Genomic DNA, 17,701 nt, shown 5'->3' on the forward strand with positions numbered 1-17,701 from the left:
ATAAAATATAATTATTATAATTGTTTTGACGACCGGTCTGGCCTAGTGGGTAGTAACCCTGCCTGTGAAGCCGATGGTCCTGGGTTCGAATCCCAGTAAGGGCATTTATTTGTGTGATGACACAGATATTTGTTCCAGAGTCATGGTTGTTTTCTATGTATTTAAGTATTTATATATTATATATATTGTTGTCTGAGTACCCACAACACAAGCCTTCTTGAGCTTACTGTGGGACTTAGTCAATCTGTGTAAGAATGTCATATAATATTTAGATGAAGATTTATAAAGATGTTTTAACCTTTTGACCATCAAATACGTCAATGACACATGCGGCAACAGACCAATATCAACCCTTGTGCGTTCCTACAAGCTCAACAATGACGCGAAAGCTTGAAAGTAACCATATGTAGCTTTTGCATTGAACAAACCTAGAATATAATTTCGAAATAAAGTCAATAATTTCAAATCTACATTTACCTTTACTACAGATTTCACATTTGAACCTTAAACCTAAATGTGTAGTTTTGTAGTGATATTTCCGACCCCTCAAGGTGAATAGGAGCTTAGGGCAGCCTGGCACTTGGCATCGAAACATCTTCCGCTCGTCTTTAGGCTTGTGGAGGACCGAGTGCTGCTTGAGGTTACGGACTGGTTTGCCACATTCTTCGCACATTTGGTACTCTGGTTTAGATTTAGGTGGACGTCCACGTTTTTTACTTACTGTTAACAAATAAAAAATGGATACATAATTTACATAGATAAAAACATTAAGACTAAGACAATAATATTTTTGTCCAGATAATATAGAAATATTTTATTCAAAATGTACCCAATGATTTATAATATTCAGCAAAATATAATAAAATGATGTTTCTTCTTACTTTTTACTCTACTTTTTATTTGAGTCTTTTCACTTTTTATTTTTTTGATCACACACAGTGGCTCTTTGTCTGACTCTATATCTTCCAATGTGTCATCCTGAGCTTCTATTTTAATGTCTTCTAATTGCTCTTCATTCTTGATATCTTCATTTCCAAATTTGACTTCATTTTTCACATCTATTTCTACTTTTATTTCTGCTCTGTCCTCTTCAAATATACAAGAACCATATTCATCAGCTTCCAAGGGGTTCTCATGTTTTATTCCATTTTCATCAACATACACAGATAGTTTTTGATCCTCATCCTCATCCGATATGACTGGGTTCAAAGATTTCAAGTAGGCATCATTTTTTAAAGATAGAGCCTTAAACTTGTAAAACGTAATTATTTTTCTGTAGCAGGTATTACATAGATTCGTTGTAATTTTTGAGCCTTGTGTTACCTGTGAATGAAGTGGATCATGTAGAAATGTTAATACGTTTATGATAAACTCCCACACGCTTATATTTACCTCAATATCTAAACAAAACGCCATGATTTCGAAGTAGTTTTTGTTGTCAACATTTATACCCCTTTCCAGGTCCAACATAGCCTTATTGGCAGGAGTTTTAAGACAGGTTCTACACAAATCCATAATGAAAACTTTAATTCCGAGTATTTAAGCAAGAAGAACCGCATAATCCTAAAAATACAGGCAATAATAATAATATTGCTTTGACATTGACAGCAGCTGTCTCCGGTACGTATCATTGCGTTTCGATACTGCTTATTTTCTTAACAGGTTGGCTGCGGCAAGATGTCGCCTTTCTTAAACATACTGTGGCCTATTTTATAAAGCTACAAGTTACAATTTACAAGCGGAAGTCTCGTTCTAGCACATAGGGTTAGAAAGAGACTTCCGCTTGTAAATTGTAACTTGTAGCTTTATAAAATAGGCCACTGGTCGCGTAAAATATTATAGGTTAGACCGTAAAAAGTCTGCAGCGATTTTGATAGCCCACGCAGTGCAAGTGTCATTTAAAACGTCAACCTTCTATGAAATTATGACGTATAAATAACACACTGCGTGGTCTATCAAATCCGCTGTAGACTTTTATTGGTGCGACTAATAGCACATGAGCGACTTGCATACTCGTATACTCAAAGAGTAGAGTTATGTACTTAGATCAAAATAAGTCTGCAGCGATTTTGATAGCCCACGCAGTGCAAGTGTTATTTATTCGTCATAATTTCATAGAAGTTTAACGTTTAAAATAAGACTTACACTGCGTGGGCATAGCGTGGGCTATCAAAATCGCTGCAGACTCTTCTTGGTCTAACCTATCAAAATCGCTGTAGACTTTTCTATTAGGTCTGACTGTAGTATTCTTGAGCATATTACTTGCGCAGGTATCCCACGTCGTTACTTACTCCAGCGACTTCTATTGTGCGCAAGCATAAAGTTAATTCCAATTTTCAGTACGAGTGTCGTTGCACAATTATTACATTTAAGCGTGCTCGTACTTTTATCGGCATTCAAGCGATTAGCCATGTGCTTAAAGTCTGTCTTCATCTTCAAGCATCGAGTCACAATCAAGTTTATTATTCTTTCAGGCCGTAAATAGTCTCTCCCGTCTTTGATTACTTTGCCGAGCACACTGTATTTTTAAGATGATATAAGTTCTATCATTTCACTGAAAATTTAAACATTTCTGGGTGGTAACAATATAAAAAAAGAAATGTTTGAGCGTAGAAAATGTAATTAAAATTAATTAAGTGGTATTAAGGATATTAAAATTGTACATGTAGTTCTATTATACCTAACTTAATATGTTACTAATAAATGAATACAATTATTTCAACTCTGCTTATTTGTATAACAACCGCTGTCCGAATTTGAGCCTTGATGCGTTGTAATAGGGTCAGTCAGTCGGCTGCACGTTTTTCTTGTGTCTAGTGCTCACTGGGTTGTGGGGTTCGAAGGAGTTTCAACCTTCTTCCTTGGAGATAAGATGTTCAATCTATTGACGCGTTTCGTTTTTTCTGGTGCGCGGTGAACTCGTGACGTTTGCGGTGGTCGGAGCGCTTGAAGGACATACTGCAGTGCTCGCACGGATACGGTTTCTCCGTTGTGTGGGTCACCATGTGCGATTTAAGGTCCCTAGAACATACCAGCTTATATTATATACGTACAAAATAGATGCATTTTCAAGAAAAGATAAAATTGCGTATGTAATTATCTTTCCTTCCATGAAGCAATAAAATTTTGCCCAAGAGACAAATTAGACCATTAATTAAATTTTTTGGGATAATCGCTACGTGGAATATGTGAATATTATGGTATGCCATAACCTGGAAAGCGGTGGACGGAACGCACGCGGCGAGCGGCAAATCGAGGGCGTTCATACATTTGTTAGAGCGCGATGTACGAATGCGAACGACTTTGATTTGCCTTTTCACCGCCTTTGACTTAATATAAAGTCAGTACATTTCGTGCCCCAAACGCCGTTGTTTACGTGCAATATTTGACATGGCGTTGATGACGTTGTATGAAGTATTTCATTGACGTGGAGGCGAAAACGATTAATCCGCGGCCTAAATAAATGCCTCTTCTTGATTTCGAGCACATCGGTCCCTGGTTACGATCAAGTACCTATGAAATTCAAAACGTCGACCACCTTACCCTGTATTCCTAAAGCTTTTGTCGCACAGTTCACAGTGGATCCTCTTCTCGTCCGAGTGGATCAAGCGATGTTTCTTCAACGCGGAACTCCCGGTGAACGCTTTGCCACAGTCCTCGCACTTGTATGGCCGCTCATTTGTGTGGATCCTGTGAGTCATAGTTAGCTCTAACAAACCATTGGCAGTGATTTTGATTATGATATACTTGCACCGTCTGGGCTATCAAAATCGCTGTCAACTTAAATAATACCATTTTGCGAGATAATTATTGGTGTTTTTAGGTTATAAATTAGGTATGCAGAACCTGTCAACCTGCCCATCGATTTAGAAAAATACTATAAAGGCGAAGGCGGAAGGCGTATCCAGATTAGTCAATTTTTCGCCAATCTGATTAAATTTCCCGATTGAATCAGGAGGTGCGGACGCAAACGCCAATTTGGCTCGCCGAATTCAACCGCCGATAAAGACCGATATTACCGATAAAATGAGGTGCGGACGCAAGAATACCAATTTGTGAGGCCAGTATTTTCGTTCTGGGGCATTTTTTCAATTTAGAGGGCTCTAATATCACCATAAATCTACAATTGGAGATTGACGCCAATTTCAGTTCCTGGTCGATTTGATCAGTGCCGTCTGGATACCGCTGGAATAGGTGTTAAGAAAACATTTTCGTACCTACCTTAAATGTTCATTAAGGAGTGATTTACTGAAGCAAGCCTTTGAACAAAATTCACATTGGTAATTTCTCTCTTTCTCATGGACCTGCCGTCTGGAACAAACATAGACAACCCATATATAAAAATATAAAAAACCCGACCAAGTGCGAGTCGGACTCGTCCATTGAGGATACGGTACAGACGTGTTGTAAACAGGGGCGTATTTTGAAATTTGGCGCCCCGGGCCAATAAGTTTTGCCGCCCCAGAAATTAAGGAAACATACAATTTAAATAAAAAAATACACAATGTTTAATTATTTTTGACGTGAAACCTTAGGTATTAAACGTCTTCAAAAACCCGTAGAAGGGGGGCGGACCAAAAACCAGTACGGCTACCACCAGTTTTGACATTGACAGATTAACTCGCGTTTACGTAAATTACTTTCTATACATCTCGCTTGCACTAATATGCGAGTACGAGCGAGATGCATAGAAAGTAAGTTACTTAAACGTGAGTGAATATGTCAATGTTAAAACTGGTGGTAGTGCTTCAGATGTAACGAAGTTTTATGGCGTGGTGGCTTATGTCTCTGTAGGTAACTATGTAATTGTAATACCTTACTTAATGTATACTTTTGATATCAGTGTAAAGAAAAAAGTAGCCATTACTCGGAACTGCGTGTGCAGCGGACATTACATTAGATTGCGCTGATTCTGCGCTAGAGACGACGCGACGCATTTGGAGCTAAAATGACCCCTATTTGCAGTGTTTATTTAATAAATAATTTAATTACTCATCAGTCAACCGATTCTGGTGAAATTGGTGTCATATTTGATAGATCTTATTCAATGTTAAGGGGCTACCCCACGCCAATGACCTTCGATCTGAATCCCTTAGTTTTCTAATGTTTTTTGTAGCTTATTATATTAACAGCAACGGCTTTAAGCAATATAGTATCCCATATTTACTTCAAAGTTCATTGTCTTCGAGATATTTGGCATCAAAGTTGAACAATTTTAGGCTAAATAACTGGTTTGCTGGCCATAACTTTTGTGTTAATTAGTTTAAAATTAAAACCCTGGACACGTTTTTCGAGACGTCTAAGACGAACCCAAATATGTAGATTTCGTACATGTAAGATCCTTCACTGCAAACTAGATACGAAAAAAGTGTTTTTTTAGACAATGTTTAAAAAAATCATAAAAAAGTAAGTATTCATTTCTTTCAAGATCCGGTGGACAAAACCGGAGATAAAAGATAAACCAATAACCGTTTGTCTTATAATTCTATCTGTAGTGCAAAAAAAGGAGATACGATACAAAACTTGTCAAAAATCGATAAAAACCTCGGGTAGCCCCTTAATGACATATATATAAATATAAAATACGAGGGATTATAATATAATACGTCAGCTTAAGCTGTAAAAAACTAAAAATGTGGCATTTTTTACAGAAATTTTACGATGTTCTTGCTTGAGGCTACCGTGTGCGAAAATTAATGCACAAAACTGACGCAAAATGATTAGAACGCTCTTGCATACCTACAGGGCGCATGCGACGCCATTTACACTGTAATGTCGGGCAGAGCTCTGACATACCTACAAGATGTCTGCGGGGTCCTTTAAACTGTAAAGTCAGGCTTCTTACTCTTAAGGCCCTTTACACTATAAGCTTTGCCTGCGGCGCACTCGACACAAAGGTCGCGCGAAGCGCACTCTTTCATACAGGGCGCCTGCGGTGCCCTTTACACTATGGGATCCCTATAAGCGGCCCCAAGCGGCGTTTGCAATAACTTTTTCACGTAAATCACCACTAATTTATGTTAATTTTAATTTGAGATAGACAAGAAAAAAATCAAAAAGTGAGAAGTAAAAGTTGGTTGAATGGCGCCAAAACCTACAAAATGCACTCGGCCAGGGGCGGCATTTGCCGCCCCTGGCGGGTTGGCGCCCCGGGCCATGGCCCGGATGGCCCTAGGGTAAATACGCCCCTGGTTGTAAAACTCACATATCCAACGGGGGATCCACGGGACTGGGTAGTGTTGTGAATAACGTTCATTTCGAGGCTTAAAGACTCGAACCCTTAAGACTAGTTAAGACTCTCGACAACAGTAGATATTTTTTGTAACTCCCCCCCTTCACTTTATATTCATATTCCTTTCTTCACCCCCTCTCCCCGTGCCCTGTCTTTAAAGCTGGATCCGCCCTTGCATATATGTATTTCACATACCTTTTATTATTTGCATGAAGCCTATGTGGTTTTCACATAGGCTTAAGCTTAAGGTATTTTATTAATAAGTTTTTGGCAAAAATTTCATTTTTGGTACAAGCTTTTATCGCTGACTGTACTTTTCTTACGACAGACAACTAATACTCATCGAGACAATTCTAAAAACCCCTAACACAATTTGGTTGCGTTGTTTCATCACGGAGTTCCTATGGCCACCACCTGTCTCCATCATCAGATCAGTTCGACAGTACCATATTATTGTATTGTCATCAGAACTACATACAGCTGCCAATTTTCATGACGCTACGATCCTTGGAAGATGGTTAAATTAGTTACCTTAGATTCCATTACATAGTTAGTTACATACAGGTCGACCTAAGAAAAGCTTGTTAAAAAGTAACACTCACATATGCGTCAACACAACATGTTTGTAACGGAATTTCTTCTGACAGACATGGCACTCAAACGCATGGCCCTCCGTGTGCGAGGTCATGTGCGCGGCGAGCGTCGACCGCGAGATGAAGCGCCGGCCGCACGTCGCGCAGCCGTGCGGGAGTGCGGTTTTGTTGTGGGCGCGCAATTTGTGCGCTGTCAAGTGTGTTACCTCTGGAACACACAATATAATACAAATATTTCTCATTATACTTATTTTTTTGTTCATTAATTTCTTTAATTTTGATAATGGATAATAATTAGTGATGTACCGACTATTGATTTGGCCGACTAGCCGACTAATCGGCGCTCGAATGGCCGATTAGTCGGCTAGTCGGCCAGATCATTAGTTTCGTATAAGTTCAGGTGAAAAAACAATAGTTTTGCTCCTTTGGTTGCGCTATTCATCATATTAGCTTGGCTAAAAGGTGTTCTCTACAGGTTCAAAGACCTATCACAAGAATCCTCTTTCAATTTCTGTCTTTAGTTTTTTATTTTACGAACCTGAGCAGACCGTCAGTAGGTACAGCTTGTAGGAGGTATTTCCAAGGCTCTATTTCCTCTATTGTGGTCAGCGTCTTTACGAGCAACGTGCCCTGTCTGTCTCTAAATTTTGCAATCAATAACATTAATAGTTCCTCATGGCTCTACCATTAAAAAAAAACTGTATAATACCTAATTAAAAAAAATAACTATCGAACTTGCACATGAAATTACACGAGAATCGTGTTGAGATCGACCTGTAGAGGAAAACACCAGCCCACCAACATACGATAACGATCAAACGGTCAATTATTTATATGAACAAAAGTTTTCATATGCATCCTGAATAGGTATTTTAGTAAAATAAAAATAAAACATATGGTATTCTTTCACTAATAAAGTGCCGACTAATCGGCCATTTTTGCCGACTAATCGCCGACTACAAATGTGGCCGGATAGTCGGCTTTCCCGACTAGTCGGCGACTAGTCGGTACATCCCTAATAATAATTGAATCCAAAAACCCGGTTAAACATAAAGTGATGGACCAGCATGAAGGGTTTGTTAGTTATTAATGTGATTCTAGGTAGGGTATAGCTGCCTTGTCAAACGTAAATGTTTTATTGATCTGAATCTGTGCCGTGTCCCATGTCCTACAGATACAATACTTGGGGCTTGGATTATTGAAATAGCACCATTTATCAATTTCATCATTATGAAAACATAAGACACCCTTTGACCCCCAAACATGTCAATGACACGGGCGGCAACATACCAATATCAACCTTAGTACATTCCTACGAAGTCCACGAGAAAGCTTGAAAGTGACTAAATGTAACTTTTGCATTGAATAAACCTGGAATATAATTGTCAGGAAATAAAGTCAAAAATTTTAAAGTTTACATTTACCTTTACTACAGATTTCACATTTGACCTTTAAACCTAAATGTATACTTTTGTAGTGATATGACCGACCCCTCACGGTGAAAAAGAGCTTAGGGCAGCCTGGCACCTTGCATGGATACATCCTCCTCTCATCTTTAGGTTTGTGAAGGACCGAGTGCCGCTTGAGGTCACGGACCGGTTTGGCACATTCCTCGCACATTTGGTACTCTGGTTTAGATTTACTTACTGGTAAAAAATAAAAATATGGTTACATAATTTACATATAAAAAAAAATTTTAGGCAATTTACTTGTACAGATAATTTAGGTATTATATAGAAATATTTTTTCAAAATGTACCCAATGATTTAATAATATTCCATAAAGGGTAATAAAATGATGTTTCTTCTTACTTTTTACTGTACTTTCGCTATTGGTCTTTTCATTTTTTATTTTTTTAACAACACTCCATGGCTGTTTGTCCGACTCTATATCTTCCAATGTGTCATCCTGAGCTTCCATTTGAATGTCTTCTAATCGCTCTTCATTCTTAACATCTTCATTTCCAAATTTGACTTCATTTTTCACTTCTATTTCTACTTTTATTTCTGCTCTGTACTCTTCAACGATACAATAACCATATTCATCAGTTTCCAAGGGGTTCTCATGTTTTATTACATTTTCATCAACATATGTTGATAGTTTTTGATCCTCATCCGATATAACTGGGTTTAAAGATTTCAAGTAGGCATCATTTTTTAAAGATAGAGCCTTAAACTTGTAAAACGAAATTATTTTTCTGTAGCAGGTATTACATAGATTCGTTGTAATTTTTGAGCCTTGTGTTACCTGTGAATGAAGTGAAACATGTAGTAATGTTAATACGTTTATAATAAACTCCCACACGCTTATATTTACCTCAATATCTAAACAAAACGCCATGATTTCGAAGTAGTTTTTGTTGTCAACATTTATATCCCTTTCCAGGTCCAACATAGCCTTATTGGCCGGAGTTTTAAGACAGGTTCTACACAAATCCATTATGAAAACTTTAATTCCAAGTATTTAAGCAAGAAGAAACGCATAATCCTGGAAATACTGAATATTTAAACTATGTTGGACGTACAGGCAATAATAATATTGATTTGACATTGACAGCAGCTGTCTCCGGTACGTATCATTGCGTTTCGATACTGCTTATTTTCTTAACAGGTTCGTTGCGGCAAGATGTCGCTTTTCTTAAATATACTGCTCGCGTAAAACACACATGAGTGATCTGCGTACACTCAAAGAGTAGTATTCTTGAACATGTTACTTGCGCAAGTATCCCACGCCGTTACTTGCTCCAGCGACTTGTACTGTGTGCAAGCAATAAGTTAATTCCAATTTACAGTACGACTAGCAAGGATAATGTCGCTGCACAATTAAATTTAAGCGTACTCGTACTTTTATCTGAGGAGTTAAGTTAAGTACACGGCATTCAAGCGATTAGCCATTTGCTTAAAGTCTGTCTTCAAGCTTCGAGTCACAATCAAATCAAAGTCTTTCAGGCCGCAAATAGTCTCTGCCGTCTTCGATCACATTGCCGAGCACACTGTGTTTTTAAAATTAGGTATATACGTTTTATCATTTCACTGAAAATTTAAAAGGTTCTGGGTGATTAAAACGTGGGTATAAATATGAAAAAAAAAAGAAGTTTGGGCATAGAAAATATAATTAAATTTGAACGTGTACATTTCTATTCTACCTAACTTAATATATATTACTCATAAATGTATACAATTATTTCAATTCTGCCTATAACTTGTATAACATAACCGCTGTCCGAATTTGAACTTTAACGTGTTGTATTAGGGTCAGGCGGCTGCACGCTTTTCTTGTGCCCAGTGAGCTCAACCAGGCTGCGGTGTTCGAAAGGAGTTTCAACCTTCTTCCTTGGAGATAAGATGTTCAATCTTTTGACGCGGTTCGTTTTTTCTGGTGCGCGGTGAACTCGTGTCGGTTGCGGTGGTCGGAGCGCTTGAAGGACATACTGCAGTGCCCGCACGGGTAGGGTTTCTCCGTCGTGTGGGTCACCATGTGTGCTTTAAGGCCCCTAGAACATGCCAGCTTATATTATATACGTGCAAAATAGATGCATTTTCAAGAAAATTAAAAATTTAGCGAATGTTGAAGCAATGAAATTCTGTCCAAGCGACAAATTAGCCTATTTATTAAATATTTTGGGATAATCGCTATGTGGAATATGAGAACTATTGTGGTATTCCGTAACCTGTAACGCTGCGGACTAGACGCACGCGGCGAGCGGCAAATCGAGGGCGTTTGAACATTTGTTTGAGCGCAATGTACGAACGGCTTTGATTTGCCGCTCGCCGCCGCCATTGACTTGATATAAAGTTAGTACATTTTTTGCCCCACACGCCACGACTTGATATGTTATACGGGTTGTTTACGTGCAATTTTTGACATGGCGTTGATGACATTTTATTAAGTAAGTACGTCATCGACGTGGAGGCGAAAACGATTAATCCGGGGCCTAAATACCTTTTGTTGATTTCTGGTACATCGGCCCCTGATTACGATCAAGTACCTAACTATGGAATTCAAAACGGCGGCCATCTTACCCCGCATTCCTGAAGCTCTTATCGCACTGGTCGCACTGGAACCTCTTCTCGGCCACATGTATGAGGCGGTGGTTGTTGAGCGTGGTGCTCCGGACGAACGCCTTCCCGCACTCTTCGCACTTGAAAGGGCGCTCATTCGTATGTTTCCTGCCAGACGAGAGAACAATTTAAGAGGCTAACGAGAAATGGTGGTTTTCGAATGACAGGGAAGCGGAGCGAAGTTCATACATTTGTTTGAACGCAATGTACGAACGGCTTTGATTTTCCGCTCGCCGCACCGCTGGTCGCGTACGGTTAACCTTTTCGCCACCATTGACTTGATATAAAGTCAGTACATTTTTTGCCCCACACGCCACGATGTTATATTACATTCAACTTGGAACACACGGCTGGCTAGGGCGGGTGAGTGGTGAGTTTTCGATCCATTGCCGACTAAGTAGGTGTAATGCAACAAATTCAATCGATCTATATTTTTGGCGAAGCGCGAGTTCCCAGTTCGGAGCGAACTACTAATATTTAATTTCATACGGTTTAGACAAAGGAAAATTTCATAAAAATAATCACACGAAAAACTAGACTATACTCTGCAACGACAGACTCCAAAAACCTAAAAAGGTTATATTAGGCCTCATAGAAAATAATCACGGAAACACGTAGGTATGTTTCTTACCTTACATGATCTTGACATGCCGTTTTTCTGAAGAATCCCTTCGAACAATATTCACATCGGTATTTTCTCTCTTTGTTGTGGATATCCCGTCTGGAACAAACATACTCATCAAATATTAGATTCTCGAAAACACCTTGTAAATTTAGGATAGCTTGAAAAGGGTTATTTCAAAGTGGTCGATCAGATCAGAAATTTATTAATTAAATTTAAACCATACACAGGGTGACCACTATTTCCTACAACTAAAATTCCCTGACTTTTCCCGGTTTTCCAGGCGTTTTTTCAAGTTTTTCCCTGACCATAATCTTAAATGTAATAAATATAAAATATATAATTGGAATACATTTTTGCGCTTTTGCAGAATTATCTGCTAGCAAATCACAATTTATAAATATGTACAATGAAATAATACAAAACGTAAATAATAAGAAGTAGTATCTGAATAGCTCAGTTGGTAAGAGCGAAAGCATAGTTAGACGGAAGTCGTGGGTTCACATCCTACTTCAGGTGACGTTTTTGTACTGTTTCATTGCATTTAAAAATTGTAATTTGCTATCATACAGTTCTTACAGTTACCCAATAATTCATTTAATTTTTGACCATTATTGTTAAAAGCTAGGTATACAGGAAAAACCAATTGAAACAGTAGGTACCTCTGACTACTGAATTTATTGGATATTAAATGTAAGTATCATATAATATAATCGAGCCGCGTGGATCTTTTTTTTTCAATATTTATTTTGTCTATACCGCCGTGGTAGAGTCAGACCAAGAAAAGTCTGCAGCGGATTTGATAGCCCACGCAGTGCAAGTGTTATTTTAAACGTCAAACTTCTATGAAATTATGACGTATAAATAACACTTGCACTGCGTGGGCTATCAAATGCGCTGCCGACTTTTCTTGGTCCGACTCCAGGATATAGCGTCATAAACGCGTCTTTGCGCAATTATAGACTCTTGCGAAAGATTTTCCACTAATATCTCCTTATTGATGGAAAAGCCACGCTCAGCACTATAAGCGTTTCCGTGGGATAACACCATGACCATTTTTATTAAAGTTTGCATGTCTTTATTTTCCTTTTTTATCAAACCGAGCCAAACATCATCCAGTCGGTGACCATCCTTAATGGAAAATTGTTTCATTGATTTCTCAAATTCAGGTGATTTACAAATATCATTGCAGACCATAGAAGGTAGGATCGTATAGAAGTGGTATACGCGTGCCTCCGTGAGGGACAAAACATACGCAAATGCGACACTGTGATTGGTCGAATTCATTTGTTGCCCACCATAATCCATACTAAATTTACGGTGGGGAACAAATAAAATGTGAGACTGTGACAAGGACAAACAATAATAGCTCTTTCGCTGCTACTCCTACTGAAAGATACATAAGACTATCCTGTTCGGTCACTTCTCCCCACCCTCATGCCAGATTCAGTTTTAATACTAGATTCATGTTGCAGACACTTTTGGCGTTATCTGCTTCATATCCTGAAAGCCGGTTATTTTTGACAAATATGTCCAACACTTTATCGAGCCTCTCTCGTCGGAATTCTGCATTGACTGCGATTGCGGGATCGAAACAAGATATTCCCTTAGTCAAAGCATACGAAATAATTTTAGTGGCGCGATCAACAACGCTAACGTTCTCGAGCCAACGTACAGTCGCCATCAGATATATCGGAGCGGCCGAGATGCTCAAAAATATCTGAACACGCACTCTAACGCCTTGACAATAGAGGCGTGTTCAGATATTTGTGAGCGCCTTATCCGCCCCGATATATCTGATGGCGACTGTACGTACTGCACAAAAATTTAATGGGAATGTACTCGAGCCTGAAAACCTTGTATAGTCTTCACGTCGCGCGGGGCTATAGCAGAATAGGTAGTATAGAGAACGTAAAAACACTACAACCTTCCATCCCGAGGCTTTCAGTGATTTTTTAAACGCATTGTTGAGATTATGAAGTCCACAACTCCCCATGTTGAGCAGAATTGGGTCACCTGCTTCGCCCTTACTTTTGAGTTTGGACTTTAGGTCTTGCAAAAAAATATTTTATTTACATTAGGGCCATCCATCGAAACCTGCAATATTTTTTTTTTGTCATTGCCATCAGTCGTGGCAAGAAAAGCCTCCAACAAATCAGCAGCAGTTGCGTGCCCCAGAAAAGCTGAGCCGTAATATCTACTTCGGACTTGGTTTTTCTCATTGTCCCAATAACGGAAAAAGATGTCCATCTGCCCTTTCTGAGCAACTTTATTAAGGGATTCGTGAAAGCCTATGGTAACGACATCACAATCAGAACATGCTTCTTTTAATTGTCGAAAAAAATATGGCGTCCGTAGGTATACAACAGTGTAGGCTATTTTTGTTCTTTGAAAGCGCATTTTTTTTGCGATATCAGAGTCCGGAATCATCAGAGGAAAGAGATCCACGGCTTGTCCACCGCTCCTTTGTTAGCTATGACTTAGTACTTGATACAAACACCAAATGATTTCAGCCTTCGTAACTTCGTCCTTAATCAGCATTGTCATTATAACACGTTTTTCTTTAATATTAGTGTGATGTGATAGAGTGATCGCATTTACCTACTATAGTAGATATTTATAAATGTTTGGAGATGGTAAAATTAATAATTTGTTTTTTTATTATGTACTTATATTATGTACAATCGACGTCAAAGATATTTATGTTTACACTTTTGCACCTTACTCCTTTGAAACAAGGCGAAAAATGTAAAGATATCTTTGACGTCGACTGTACATACAGAGACAATTTTTATTCCCTGACCTCCATTAAATTTCCCTGAGTTTTCCATGACTAGCGAAATTCCCTGACTTTTCCCGGTTTTCCCGGTTTTCCAGAAAGTGGCCACCCTGCATACATATAAAGGAAAACCAGTCTTGAGGATTGGCTGGTTTCCTCACAATGTTTTCCTTCCTTAATTAGTGCTGAAAGTCACAATATCAAACACACTTTGCTACTAAATATTATTTACGGAATTTCAATATTATCTGACATAAGAAAATAGGCAGTAGGCACAAACCAAAAGAACTCACATATGTCTTTTAAGAAAAATCTTCGCGCGGAACTTTTTCTCGCAGATGTCACACTCAAACGCCTTAACAAGCGTATGTTTGATGACGTGTGAGTTGAGCGCCGACACGGAGATGAACCGGCGGCCACACGTCGGGCAGGCGTGCGGGAGCATGCCCGGGTTGTGCGCTTGTTGCTTGTGGGCTGATAGGTTGGCCACCTCTGGAACAAATAAACTTTGGATTCATCACATACTGCAGGAAAAAGAGGGTTAAGGCTTATACGTATTTTGTAGGAATAATAAAAAGTGTAGGTAACAGATAATAATATTTTTTAAATATTTTCCACTGAAAAAAGTATCAGATAGGTACGCGATAGATAGATGGGCGATTAAATTTTTGACCGACACAAATCTATCCACAACATTTTAATCTTTATTGTAAAATTTCACATTTAAAATAATGGATTTTTTATGTTTATATTAAAGCATTTATGGCCCCAGCACAGAATAACTAATAGTACCTACTACCGTACAGAAAATTCACTCCTTCACAAAAGTCAGGTTTAGGTATAAAATTATACCTATACTTGCCGCCTGCAACAAAATTGAAACTTATAACCGCACACGAACCGTGAATCTTCTTTGCGCGCCGCAGTTTTATGACCGAGCTGTGAGTGTCGGCACTGGGTTATCACTTGGCAAGTTTTAGTTTAGTTTAAATGCTAACTATCCTAACTGTTAAACTTAATATAAACAGGGACTATGTATATTTGAAGCCTAATTTCTTAGCAACTGCAGACATTTTGAGTAGGTAATGTAAGAGACACTCAAAACTGATGGTTAGTAACATACCTGTATACTTACTTTACTCTTTGGTTACAAAGTTGATGACTTTGCAGTGGTAACTCACTAGATATTTCATTTTTACAAAAAAGCATTTCACCCTAAAGTTACCTAAAACATTTTTGCTATTAAGTAATATTCTAAACAAAAATATTCTTATAAACAAAAACTAAAAAATAATATTCTCAGCACCATAACAGAACTTACCTTTATTGCAAATATCGCATTTGTACTTCATGCCAAGATGTTTAGTTTCATAGTGGTATTTCTGGCCCCTCTCTGTGTAGAAGAGCTTGGGGCAGTCAAGGACCTTGCACGGCAGCATCTGCTGGTCCTTCGGCCGGTGACGGACAGATCCCTCCAAGATGTTACTAAGACGTATACCCTCCTCGCACATTTTATATTCTGGTTTTGGTTCTTAAGTGGACAACCAATTTTTTTTATGAAAAATATAATTAAAAAGGTTAGCACAATAAATCTATAACAAATATCTATACATACATGTAATAATTTATTGAATTACTGATCAATAAAGCTTCTCCTTACCTTTCACTCTGCTCTTCAGTGACTCATCTGACTCTACATCTTCCAACATGTCTTCATCCCTAGCATCTCTCAATACTTCCAATGATTCTTCACCCTTAACATCATCATTATCTAACGTAACTTCTCTTTTTACATCTATCTCTACTTCTATTTCTGCTCTACATTCTTCAACTATGCAAGAGCCAAAATAATCAATTTCCAAGGGATCCTCATGTTTGATCCCATTTCCATCCACATACAGTTTTTGATCCTCTAGCGATAAAACTGGATCCAAAGATTTTAAATATGCATCGTTTTTTAAAGATAAAGCCTTAAATTTGTAAAACGATATGATTTTTCTGTAGCAGATATTACATAAATTGGTTGATATTTTTGGATCTTCAGTTACCTAAAAACGAAATAAGACATGTAATAAGTGTAATACGTGTTTAGTAAATGCACACATGCTCCTATTTACCTCGATATCTAAGCAAAACATCATTATTTCGAAGTAGTTTTTGTTATCCTCATTAATATCCTTTTCCAAATCAGAAATAGCCTTATTGGTCGGAGTTTTCAGGCAGGTTCTGCACACATTCATAATGATAATTTTCGTATCACGTATTTAACAAAGAAACAAGGAAAAATCCTAGAAATACTGCATTTATACTTCGGAAATTTCAATCAATTGACATCACAACAATGATTTGACAGCTGATTGACTGCGTTTCGATACTGCTTGTAGCTGGAGCAAGTCCCGGCTACTTAAACAAGAATACGCATCAAATGCGCAAGCTTTTTGTACAACAGATCTTGCACACGGCGTATGTAGACCTTTATTAACAGAATAGTTTCGGACCAAGTTTTATGGGCGAAGTTCTTAAATGACTTCTTTCTCTGTCACTCTAATTCCGCCTTCATTGGAGTAAAAGAGAAAGAGAAATTTGAGAATTTCGGTTTTCGCGGTAGGTAGGCTGCATGATTTATTTCAATAGGGAATATTAGGCAAAGCTCTGCGTAGGTGGCACATACAGTAAACAAACCACGTTGACACATCAAGCCCCCTCCAGACTATGCGCGTGAATCGCGGGCGAAGCCGCGAACGTGAGTGTGGAGTCGATTTCGCTCTCTGCGAAAATCGACGCCACACTCGCGTTCGCGGCTTCGCGCCGCGATTCGCGCACGAGTGTGGAGGGGGCTTAACACGTCACGTCGGCCTACCGCGAAACAAGAAAATCGAAATTTCGTTATCTAATCTCTCTATCACTCTTGCATATTCGAGCGATAAAGAGGCAGATAACTAAATTTCAATTTTCGCGTTTACCGGTAGGCCCTTGTTAACAAACCGCCTTGATGCATCAATGTCATATTTTATTGTCTGTGAAAACTTGTCAAAAAACAGTTTAAGGCACAGTATGGGATCATCCATTAATTACGTCACACGAATTTATAGGTTTTTTGACCCCTCCCCCCCTCCCTGTCACGTGTGACGTCACAATTTTTCAACGAGTCGGCAAATCGAATTTTTTGTATTCATATTTTATCAAAATATTTTTGACAAAAGAAATATTAACTAATTTTATAATCCAAAACTGATTAGGAAAGAAAATTTAACTAATAAAAACGATTATCGTTCCAAAAACTTGTTATTTAACTATACAGGGAATTAAATAAATTTTCGGTTACTGATGAAGTTAAAGTGACGTCACAAAGTTTGTTACTCCTCCCTCCCCCTTGTCACAACATGTCACACTTTCTTAGCCCCCTCCCACCCC

The 17,701-nt window shown here is 38.4% G+C and overlaps 2 protein-coding genes across 3 annotated transcripts in view; both read right to left on the reverse strand.

The window, feature by feature from the left end:
• LOC134791231 (zinc finger protein 383-like) overlaps nucleotides 1-9,357 on the reverse strand; it is a 63,684-nt gene extending 54,327 nt beyond the window's left edge. The window contains exons 1-6 of one of the 2 annotated variants that reach the window (XM_063762207.1): nucleotides 8,637-9,357; nucleotides 8,250-8,471; nucleotides 6,835-7,033; nucleotides 4,222-4,311; nucleotides 3,544-3,690; nucleotides 2,603-3,021 (exon numbers count right to left, since the gene is read on the reverse strand). In XM_063762207.1, coding sequence (XP_063618277.1) covers nucleotides 2,877-3,021; nucleotides 3,544-3,690; nucleotides 4,222-4,311; nucleotides 6,835-7,033; nucleotides 8,250-8,471; nucleotides 8,637-9,264 — 1,431 coding nt within the window. In that variant the 5' untranslated portion in view covers nucleotides 9,265-9,357 and the 3' untranslated portion in view covers nucleotides 2,603-2,876. Of the gene's footprint in view, nucleotides 1-2,602; nucleotides 3,022-3,543; nucleotides 3,691-4,221; nucleotides 4,312-6,834; nucleotides 7,034-8,249; nucleotides 8,472-8,636 lie in introns of those variants that run through there. The other variant, XM_063762208.1, reaches the window with a different exon arrangement.
• Nucleotides 9,358-9,919: 562 nt separating this feature from the next.
• LOC134791242 (zinc finger protein 90-like) lies at nucleotides 9,920-16,627 on the reverse strand. The gene is made up of 7 exons (XM_063762223.1): nucleotides 16,405-16,627; nucleotides 15,948-16,335; nucleotides 15,609-15,818; nucleotides 14,581-14,779; nucleotides 11,518-11,607; nucleotides 10,848-10,994; nucleotides 9,920-10,318 (listed from the first exon to the last, which is right to left on the reverse strand). The coding sequence occupies exons 1-7, from the start codon at nucleotides 16,525-16,527 to the stop codon at nucleotides 10,174-10,176; spliced, it is 1,302 nt and encodes a 433-aa protein (XP_063618293.1). The 5' UTR covers nucleotides 16,528-16,627; the 3' UTR covers nucleotides 9,920-10,173.
• Between the last annotated feature and the right edge of the window lie 1,074 nt (nucleotides 16,628-17,701).

Source organism: Cydia splendana, chromosome 6 (assembly GCF_910591565.1).
Source record: "Cydia splendana chromosome 6, ilCydSple1.2, whole genome shotgun sequence".
Taxonomy (NCBI): Eukaryota; Metazoa; Arthropoda; class Insecta; order Lepidoptera; family Tortricidae; genus Cydia; species Cydia splendana.

Bases quoted from the DNA above. Each gene is read 5' to 3' on its own strand.
- LOC134791242 (XM_063762223.1), bottom strand. From the start codon at position 16,527: ATGAATGTGTGCAGAACCTGCCTGAAAACTCCGACCAATAAGGCTATT. The intron at 14,780-15,608 runs GTAAGTTCTGTT...TATTTGTTCCAG, and splicing joins ATGCGATATTTGCAATAAAG to AGGTGGCCAACCTATCAGCC. The intron at 10,319-10,847 runs GTAAGATGGCCG...GGCATGTTCTAG, and splicing joins AAGAGCTTCAGGAATGCGGG to GGGCCTTAAAGCACACATGG.